The sequence below is a fragment of the Rhagoletis zephyria genome, unplaced genomic scaffold, assembly GCF_001687245.7.
Source record: "Rhagoletis zephyria isolate East Lansing unplaced genomic scaffold, Rhagoletis_zephyria_1.1 Rzeph_scaffold_08751, whole genome shotgun sequence".
NCBI classification, from domain to species: Eukaryota; Metazoa; Arthropoda; class Insecta; order Diptera; family Tephritidae; genus Rhagoletis; species Rhagoletis zephyria.
The window spans coordinates 4138-15643 of record NW_016165831.1 but is presented as its reverse complement, the minus strand read 5'-3'; the positions used below and the strand labels follow the sequence as shown (position 1 = coordinate 15643).

General features: G+C 35.7%; 1 protein-coding gene across 1 annotated transcript; it reads right to left on the bottom strand.

The window, feature by feature from the left end:
* Window positions 1-543: 543 nt before the first annotated feature.
* On the bottom strand, window positions 544-8355 carry LOC108375326 (uncharacterized). Its single transcript, XM_017631431.1, has 5 exons — window positions 8258-8355; window positions 2541-2545; window positions 2271-2387; window positions 2071-2194; window positions 544-782 (listed from the first exon to the last, which is right to left on the bottom strand). The coding sequence occupies exons 1-5, from the start codon at window positions 8353-8355 to the stop codon at window positions 635-637; spliced, it is 492 nt and encodes a 163-aa protein (XP_017486920.1). The 3' UTR covers window positions 544-634.
* Between the last annotated feature and the right edge of the window lie 3151 nt (window positions 8356-11506).

Here is an 11506-nt window from a genome sequence, read left to right as displayed (position 1 = left end):
AACTCATTGTTGCGATTCATAAATAATTTTACTCCGTCATATTTATTTTATATATCTTTGCCAATTTATAATAACGCTTCGGTCTTAAAATTTACTTCGCCGAAAGTGCGATTTAGAGTTATGTGCCTTTTTCTTATTTTTTTATTGGCCATTTAACCGTTTAAGTGATTTTGGCTATGCTTCAGAAATCACGACAGTCATTCCTTCTTCTCGCCATCAGGCACCAATTGAAAACACCTACATAGTTAAGCTAGGTACTCCTCCCCCTGATATTTGCTAGGCTGAGGAGAACTTCTTCTTCATATACTACCAACAACGAGCGGTGTATTTTAATTCACTGATGTATGTAAATTTCGTTGTAAAGCTAATACAAATCTGCAAAGATACTTGGTAGAATCACTGCAAATAGACCCCTATACGCAGCTTCGAACGTGCGACACGCTGTCATTCATAGCTAAAATGCTTCGTATATCGATTTGAGCGGTTTTTGCATGAGATAATATTTCACTAAAATTACTTGGAAAAATACATAACTGAACAATATTTTATTATAGCATATAGTTATATTGACGAAATTCTAAATTTAATTTAGATAATAAATATGTAGTGTTGGTATTCAGCATTTTTGCACCTTTCAGAGCACACAAGAAAAGTGTCGCTTGCAGCAATCCGGATACGCAGCACTTGTGTCGATGAATTCGCCCCACTTGCAAGTCGGTTTATCTTTCGGATCGTACTTAATCAATGAAAGCGGAGAAGGCAGAGCGCTTACCGGGTCGCAGCTGTGAGTAAATAGTTGAGAGAATGTAGTATGAAATTTAATCAGTAAAAATTTGTTCACTTTCTAATATATTTGTAACTATGTATATATTAGGGTGGTCCAAAAATGTACAGGAAAATCGATTTTTTGGATTCGTCCCGTTTCCTCACCCGAACTAAAGAATATCGAATATAAGGATACGCTATTTTTTTGAAATCGGTTAAATATTTTACAAGGGTTAAAATGCATGTTTTCGTAGAATTGCTAAAAAAAGCGTTATAAGCAAATAATTTTTGACTGAATAAGAATATTTCCCTTCAAAATTCTTCAAAAAATATAATATTTTACCAACTATTTTTTATAAACTTCATGATGTGGTTTAACATAAAATAACACATTTTTGTAAATAAAAGGTAAGATAATCGGTTATAAACAGGGACACAATAGTTATTGATGAAAACTGTCGGTGAAAATATCACTATGAAGGAAATGTTCTACAACTAAGTGATACGAACCAATCGATTTAAATAAAAAAAAAATAACAATTATTTTTGATTTTTATTTTATAGATCCAAAATAACAATTATTTTCGATTTTTATTTTAATAATGTGCAAATAACAGTTATTTTCGCAGTTAAGAAGGTGTTGGAGAACCAAAGTTTACTACGACTTATACAAATGACGATGAAGTATGATTTTAAAAATAAAAGTCAGTGACTGATTTATATTAATGACTTTTATAAATAAAAGTCCTCAATAACTGTTATCTAAGATATATAATTTAAAAATAAAAAACAACTGTTATTTGCATATTATTTAGATAAAAATAAAAAATAATTGTTATTTTGGATTTATAAAATAAAAATCATAAAAAACTGTTATTTATGGAGTAGTTGAATAAAAGTAAAAAAATAACTGTTAAAGAGCGATTTGTTTAATAAAAGTTGTAACTGTTACGATTCCTGGTTATAAAAGACCAGTTTGTAAATTTTCAAAGTTAAATACGCATCATATTTTTACTTTTTTTAGACTTATGAAGAGAAATATTCTTATTCGTTTGAAAATATTAATTTTTAATGATTTTATAGCAATTCTCCCAAAATTTTTAAAACATATAGAAAACTTTATAGCCCAGCTGGCACAGTTAAATACATATTTACCGATTTCATAATTTCAAAATACGGTTCACCTTGTTTTCGATAATCTTCAGTTCTGGGGTAGCTGCAAAAAAACGTTGGACCACCCTGATATACCCACATAAGTGTAGTGGTGCAGTATATTTTACTAATGTAAATATTCAACCCACTCACGTTTCAATGGTTGCCATGCCTTGTGAATTATCACAAGTAAATTGTGCACAATCCATTACCGGATGCTTGATACTTTGTCCTGGCGCTAGCACCTTATCTTTGACGACACACTTGCCTGGATGTGCTAAAAATTTGTATAAACAAAAATTTCATTACTTATTCAAATTTCGAGTCACTTTTATTTCCAATCGCTTATGCACCTGGATCTTTAAAGTAACGCTCTATATAAACACCAGCTTTAGTTAAGCTTATAAAGCATAAGCAAATAATTAAAATCTTGTCACTTGTGCTACTCAAATTCAACTGACACGGAAAGGCTGTGTTTTATAATTTCGATTATTTTTTATTTTCAATATATTTGGGTCGCAAAGGTTATCATCGCCTAACAGATTTTTCAAGTTCGCGAATCGATGGGTTGTCAGCTGTTGACATGGATGATAAGAAAATAATTTACAAATTTGTATACTTACTTATGCTTCAAACAGATGTTATAGAAATAAATAAAACATTATGAATATGTTGTAAAGGTTATGTACCCATTTAGTTATGAAAAAATAGGCGTTCCATAGATATAAAATTATGAGGATCAGCGCTTCTCATTGCGGGTAAAGTTGCTGCAGTTTACTCCGCTTTTTAGTTTTCTCCTCCCAACTGGCGTACGAGCACTTAGAAGTTCTTGAGAACTTCAATTTCTTATTGAAAAAAATAGATCGAAGCGTTTCGTGGCTGGCTCCAGAAGGATCCTTTTATACACATATCCCGCCAAGGTGTGAACGGGAGATCAACAGCTTCTGGAATAAAGATTCAATAAATATATTCACGGATGGATCGAAGCTGGATGACAGAGCTGAAGGAGGTGTATTCAATCAGGAACTGTCAGTATATCTCATAGATAGCCTACGTCACGGAGCCCTACTACAGCTGTTGTTTAGAGTACGTGGTGACATCGTCTCAACACTTCCTTCTTAGCCGCCCGGCTTACGCCACAGCAAAGTTCAAACACCTCGATTCGGTGTATTCCGAGAAATTCCCTGAACTGAACATTAGCCGCCTGCGGAACTTTATTTTAAGCACCTAGCGCTTTTTCTTACTTCATACCGATTACCTGTAGTTATGGTTCCAGAAATCTACAATGTGGCAACACAATGAAAAACTTCATTGATGTCAGGTTAAATTTGTCGAGTTAAATTCAGGTTTTCAGGGTAAATGTTTTATAGTTTGCTCGGTCATCTTGTTAAAGAGATATTTGTAAATGTAAGTACAGCTAAAAAGCTTATGAGCTGATTGCGGCTACCAAGCAATTATTTTCGGTTATGACGGGTGGCAAGTAAAGATTATGAGTTAAATATTTTAAAATTGTTAATGTTATTATAAGAAGAAAATCAATTATCTTACTACAACACAAATACTTCTAACTCTAAGAAAGCAATATCTAGTACAATATACTAAGTCGAATTGAGGAGTTTGACAAGTCATTATCCTAAAATACAGGTACATACATATTTGCTTACATTACCAAGTACATTCATATGTATATTAATGTATATAGTTTGATATGTAAAGAACACCGTCCGTGTGTTGGCAGCCAAGCGTACAAAACTTCCGCTCTATTTGCATCTGCATATTAAAAAAAAACACAATTTTAAAAGACCAAAAGCTTACCAACCATTCTGTTTAAAATACTTTATACATGCGTACAGCAAAATGTGATTTACGAGTAAATAATTAGAAAAGAAAGCTACAACAGAGAACAAAAGAAAAATATTTTTTACATAGACTTTTACATAGACACTTGCTGACTTAAGTTGGCGAGAATGTAAATAGGGAAAAGACATTTTAGCAAGTTATGGCTATTTTTCTTTGTTTAAAAAACGTTTTTTATATTTTTAATGATCAAATAGCCCTGCAGAAAAAAAATATCAATTAATAAAAAAATAGCCCACTTGTAGTTAGCTTTTTTGCGGAATTTCTATAAAATATATAACTTGCTACAAAAAGCTAACTTGAAACTAGTTGACAAGTAACGCAGGAGTAATGAAGGAGATTGTTTTCTTTAAACGCGTTTCTATTTAAATATCCTGCACTTCGCAAATACCTTTTCGAATTGAGGACAAATTAATGGAAGATCGAAATTTCATATTACATTTTGAAGTTATGTCTGACGGAGTTCGAATATGGGACCACCTACAGCAGAATATGGAAACAAATATGAAATGTAATGAAATAAATAAAGTAAATAAAAATAATAACAAAATAAAAAAATATTTTATGTTTCCTATTGATATTTTATGTCCAAAAGCAGTTACATCAAATTCAGAGGTAAACCACCCTTGACTATGACACGGCCATAGCCAGTGACTTAGATACGTACAGCTATGGTCAAAGATTTAGTACCAAAATTCAAAATGATATTGTTTGCAACTTATGTTTATTTATTTATGTTTAATGATTTTCATTTGAAATATAATTAAATCTATAACAGAAACCACATAAATAAAATTTCAATGCTAACACAAATTTCCCCAAAAGAAATCAGAGTCTTTAAATAAATTTTTCAAGAATATTTTTTCGAAGGTGTTGCGCATAGTTTTCCAAATAACGCATGACATAAATATATTATGTATGTATATATAGAATAAAATGCGCAGCACCCTCGACCAAAAAAAAATTTCTCAAAAATTAACGGTAATCTTGAAACATGCACTTCATTAGACTAAAATTGAATGGGTTACAAAACAGCATACCCAAAAATTTTATAAAAATTCGGGTTGAAAAGTTTAAAATTTTGATGAAAACTTTTTCGAAGTTTGATACATTTTTTGTGAAACCTATGCAAGCTTTGAAACTTTTAATTATGTGGTTTTTTTGTAGATTGAATTATATTTTTAATGAAAATTATTAAAAATAAATGAACAAACATACATAAGTTGCAAACATTATCATTTTAAATTTGGGTGCTAAATCTTTGACCATAGCTGTATGTACTACAAATAGCATATGCATTTATGTATACTATATGTATGTACATATGTATCTCCAAAGAACGATACGCCTGATTGAATTGGTCAATTTAATCGTGTGCCATCAACATTCACCCACACTTCCTCTTACGGTAGGTATGTATCGCTCTCACCTAGTAACAGTAATTAATCGTTTCACCTCAGCACTGCATCAAAAACAGCAAATGCACTCATTGAACTCTGGCTGCAATTGCTCGGAATGCAGGGGACACACAACCAGGCAGCCGTGTCGGCATCGAGGAGGCCTGTTTGTGAATACACAGCATTTAACCCATTTGACAATTCATTGACTCGCTGTCACACGCTTGCCGTCGCTTCTGTTTAGTTTGCTCAGCGCAAATAGAAATGCGTAAAAAGTCGCCATACCCCCGCACACCTCTCTAACATTTTCCCCCCATCACTTTATTCTTTACTCATTGCGCTCCATAAATACATATTTGTCTTTCTATTGTTTTTCGCTTGTTTTTTCTCCATGAGTAACTTCAATTGTGGGTGATTTTATTTGTTAAAAAGTATTTGTATGTATGTATTTGTGTACTCCTATGCATGTATGTAGATATGTGTTTGTTTGCTTGTTGACTCAGTGCATTGTGCGGCATTTTTGTTTTTTTTTGTTGTTGTGTTTTGCTTCAATGCCATTTTCTAAATTTTCCATTTATTTAATCATTTGACTTTTGATGGGAAAGTAAAACAAAAGAAAATTGACGAATTGTCTGCTTGCCCGAGTTGTTCTGCTCTATTTATGTGCAATATGCATACAATTGCCTACGAATATGCATTAACATAGAAGTGTATATATGTACTCACATTCATTCACTTATTTTTTGGTGCGCCTAAATGAGAAAAAAAGCAAAGGTAAATATTTGCCAAGCACAAGCAGACGAGCACAAAAGGGTTCGTTGTAGGATTGTCGTAGGATACTGGCAACTCAGAAAGTTCTTCCACGTAAATTGTATTTAGTGCGATTAAATGCAGATTTACTTATAATCCTAATTTAGTAGAGAATAGAAGAACCTTTTTTTAGTTGTAGTTAAATTCAAAGAAATAACGGCATCAGTCATTCATAAAAGTACATATGTATGTATATCTATGTTAGGTAAATGTATTTAGCTAGTATATATGTATCTACATATATATAAAAGTATAAAGATACACACATATGTAAATTTTTCAAGCACCTCTACAAGATTATCTTCGTCAAATTATGGGAGTGGAGAAAATTACACTGAATGATGACGACTTTTCTTTAATATACATACACTAGCCGGCCTCGTCGTGAAAGTGTAGATATTAAATAAGATGCGATTGACAACTAAACAGGTTGCAACCGTACTAAAAAATATTATATAATTGCGCATCTGGAGGCCAAACCCTTTCATTTGACACCTCATTTCTTGCAATCTAATGAACAACCCACACTTTTTAATTTTTTCGCACATGTTACAATCCTCTTCGAAAAATAAAACCTTACCGCAAATCGGAAGGTCAAGCCTTTTCCTTTGAGACCTGAATTCTTTTAAATTGAATGAACTGGGCAAATCTAATGTCATTAACAAAAAATTCCCTCGCGTATTATACATACATATTTTTTAAATAGGTGGCAACCCTACTCAAAAAGTAATACATTATGGATGGAACATCTAAAAAACGAGCCCTTTTATTTGACACCTCATTTCTTGTAATCCGACGAACAGTGTGGATTTAATAATTTTTTAAACAGATGGCAATCCTAGAGGAATTTAAAGTACTAAAAATAATATTCCTATCGATACAGATTATACTTAAAAAATCTTGTATAAATCCGTTCAGAAGTTTTTAAGATCAGCGTGGTCAAAATATTTCGACTTTATACTATGTATAGAAGATAGTAATTTTTAAATAGGTGGCAACACTATTAAAAAATTAAAGCTTTTTTGCATGCGAAGGCCAGACCCCTTCATTTCGTATCTCGTTTTGTAATCCAACCAACTTTTTTTTTAAGTTTTTAATAGGTGGCAACCCTACTCAGAAAAATAATACATTATCGCACATGTAGAGGCTAAGTCTTTTCTTGTAACAGTGATGGTGCGGAACTGATGCCTACGCTTATTATGATTCAATATAGTAATTTTATTAACAGGTGGCAACCCTATTAAAAAAAAACATTAGTGCTTTTCTAGAGGCCAATCCCTTTCATTTGACACCTCATCCTTAGGTAATGCTAATTTTTTCCGCGACCAATAAAGGCTTAGATAAATCACATGAAGGCGTGTCACCTTGTCTGTAACCTCGTTTGGTATCAAAAGGTTCGGAGGAGTGGTCCTTCTCAATTCTGACGGAGCTGGTGGTATTGCGCAATGTTATTTTACACAGCCACATCAGTTTCGCGGGGACGCCAAATTCACACATAGCGGCGTATAGGCAACTTCTTTTAAGTGCTGTCGAAAGCGGCTTTAAAGTCGACAAATATGTGGTGCGTGTCGATCCTTTTCTTGCGGGTTTTCTCTTCCAAAATTTGGCGTATTGTAAATACCTGGTCGATGGTAGATTTGCGAGGTCTAACGCCACACTTTGATATAATTTGTGGGCGTTTTTGCTGTAGGTCAGCATCTCAAGCTCTTCGCACTCACGTATTTCCGCGTCTCTATTCCCTGTTTAGTTAGTATTATTTGGCGTCGTCAGGTACAATATTCTTGCTTACAATAATTACTTAGTTTATTTGCTTAATTGTCTAATTGCACACTTCCGATTATCTTGACCTAAGTTAGAAATATGCACGTGCCTATGCAACCGCTTAGATAAACAACTTCTCTCAGTTGTGTTTATAATTCTTGTCTATATTCAGGTGTAATAAAAGCCACATTAACACAAATTATTGGTCACTGTCAAAACCCCGAATTTATGATACAACAACAGCGCCACTAAGATGCGCTCGACTAACTAATATCTTGAATTTACGCCTTTAAAACACTTATCAATTGTTGTCGTGTTGTTGCAGTTCATTGTTATTGTTGCATTTCTCCCACCATTCCATGGTGGATGGGTATGAGTTAAAATTTATTTTATTACCCATTTGGACGCATTGCCAGGCAGTCAGCTTAAGTGCAGGTCTTTTTATTAGTTGCCGTCGAAGATATTAGTATGGAATTGGAACAGGTACACGCGCGGAAGAGTAAATGCATACATACAAATGTGTATTATTTAGGTCTGTGGCACGTTGTGTGGTTTCTTGCATAACACATGGTGTGGCACGTTGCGCATGCGCTTTATTCTTTTCTAGTGGCATTATGTGTAAGAAGCCATGTCGTAGACAGTCAAAGTTATCGCCTTTAAAATGTAGATGAGTGTTTAGTAGTAAAATTATTAGCTCGTAAATTTGTTGGTGGTCATATACACAATCAGCAGCAGCTGCTAAAGTATAATTTTATATTGAGAGTGCGGTACTGCGTTCAGTGGGACTCTAAGTTGAAGCGGAATTGAAATAGTGAAAATTTTTAATTTGAGGCATCGACTGGCGCTTGAAGTTTTCATTCATGAAATTATACAGTTTATATCAATGAGCATTTTCAATTATATTTTATATGTATGCACATACATACATGCGTGTATGTACAGACTTACGGATAATAATTCGACTACGATACATCCATTAGTGTATAAATTATTCGGATGCACGATTGAAAACTTCTTTCTACTTTTATATATCTTTTCTGGGTATACTTTTAAAAAAATTTAAACAATAAGGAAACGTCTCAGTTGCCGTGCTAGAGCGAGATGAAGTCAAATGTGGAAGTGAAGCAATTATATCTTCATGAGATATATTGTCACGATTATAAAGAATTCCTGTATTTTTAAAACCTGGCAGCACCAAAAATCTCATTATTAGATACGATTCCGCTGAAAAAAATTTTAATTTTTTTATGCAGATTTTATAAGCTTAAATTGTTTTGTCAGCTGAGGGGACTTTTTTTTAAAGATCTTTAAGAAACCATTTTTATTCATAAATACTCCATTTTTGGAGGTATTTTCAAATCGGTCCAGCTCACGTAATAATATTTTTCCGAAATATTTTGGTGAAAGTCGTAAAATATAATAGATTCTATTATTTCAATGGAGAGTGATGCAGTCTAATATACAGATATTGATAAAATTGAGTATGCTTGTCAATGAAAGCATGATCTAGTAGGTATGAATGTGTAGTAAGCCAGGCCCGTTCTTGGAAAGCTTACTTCAAATTCATAAGAAACATCCTTCAAATGGGTCATAGCTACTTTTTGACAGTTTGGAGGACACAGTTAGGGCAGAAATAATTATGACTCTAGAATCTTCTTAAAGTATGCTTTCATAAACTTTATTCTTTCGTTTGTATGAGCGACAATCATTTTTTAGGAGAAAAGTTTGATCAGTCAGTGCCTTTTGAATTGAGGTAGTTTCGCATTGACCGTAATTGGTGAAACCGACGCGATCCCTGCGGATTACATTAATGATGACTTTTGATCACTCGCCTGTTCGGGGCGGTCCAAATCAGACTGGTCAGGCCACTCCGGAGCATTTACTGCAACAGCAGCAGGCGCATCAAGAGACACAGCAGCAAGTAGAGCCCCGCAGGTGCTGCAGCAACAAATAAAACACACCCAAGTGCCACCTGGTGATCTGCACCTTGTGCAACCACCAATAAAAACGCAGTGCCAAGCAATTACAACAACAACTATTCAGTGGACCAGCCATATCTGAGCGCCCAGGCCAATAGTGACGCACACATTATGACAATCACATGATCCTGAGATCTGGTTTATTCGCATCGAAGCGCAATTCGCCCTACGAAAAATAAGAAAGGACTACAGCATGTATCAGGCAGTCGTCGGTGCCCTGAAGCCTGTGGTTCTAAGAGAGGTATCCGACGTCCACAGGGCACCACCACCACAAGATAAGTATAATTATTTGAAATATAAACTTGTCAAACACGTCACTGACTTAGTTGATTGCCAGTTGTGTAAACTCCTGACAGAGCTTGCACTTGGAAACCGGAAACCTAGCCAAATTCTGAGAGAGATGAGGACACTCGACGGCACCAGGGCATTGGGATAACTTCTTCCCAACTGGTGGTTGGCTCTGCTACCAGACATTGTGTGCAAAATCCTGAAGGCTGTTAAAAACAACAGCACATTTGATGAGTTGGTTGAAGCTCCTGACAGCGCCATGAAAAATTATACCAGCTCTCGTGTCATGTCAACCAGTCTCCAGTACTCTTAGAGGTACAGGCCATCTCAACTGGTGTTTTACAGTCTAAGACGATTTTCAACCTGGATGTCAGAAACACTATTAAGCAACGACTTTTCAGCCTCGAGAAATCCATGGAGACTCTAGCGAATTATTCTCCGAGCTATAGAACAAGCTTAACGAAAGCAGCAGCAGCCGATTCACGATCTCGAGCCACAGGCCCATCAGGTCACTGCTTTTACCACAATAGGATTATGTACTTAGAGAGCCCATCGATGCCTCCAACCCTGCAGAATACTGTGTTTCTGACGTTCACTCTGACCACNCAGGATTACTCAGAGAGCCCATCGATGCCTCCAACCCTGCAGAATACTGTGTTTCTGACGTTCACTCTGACCACAGGTATGTCAAGCGTCTGCATTAATTTGTTGACATCACCACACCTAGAGTCACTCCAGGGGTTGAAGGGGTTCGCAGATTATCTGGTAATAAAATCAAGGCATCAAAAGATTATTTCAGTCTTTTTTTGGACCTTGGCATTATACGACCGTCCCGTAGCAACTCGGGTTAGCCTGATTGACATGGTGCCCAAAAAGCTGGGAGCTTGGCGTACAACTGGCGACTTTAGACGACTCAATGCGCAGATCGTTCCCGATCTCTACCCAGTACCTGTTCCTGAAGAATTGCTTCAATGTTTGCACAGCAAGACAATTTTCGCCACAACTGACTTGGTTCGTACGTATCACCAGATTCCGGTTGACCCACACGACTTCGAGAAGGCAGCGGTAATGACACCTTTCGGCCTTTTTGAGTTTTTGGGGATGCATCTAGCCTTCGCAATCCCACCCAGGCCTTCCAGCGTCATATGGATAACATCTTGAGAAGCGTGGATTTCGTTGGCTTTCTTTGACGATCTCATTGTGGGGTATGAGTCCCATGAGGAGCATCTCCAGCACTTACGCATCAGCATGCCAACTATCCTCAGCGCCGAGAGAATTCAGCAGAAGCAGCAAGACGATGAAGAGCTTCGTCTATCCATCGACGGTAAACTCATAATCTACGACGAGAAGCATTCGACATTGTTCATCGGTTGTCCCACCCCAGGAGTCAAGTGAAGGATATGATAGCGGGCACCGTGTGCACTGCGTTTGACTCAAACTGGATCGCACAGTTTGAAACACCCCTTACCTTAACCACCGATCGGGGCTCCAGGTTTG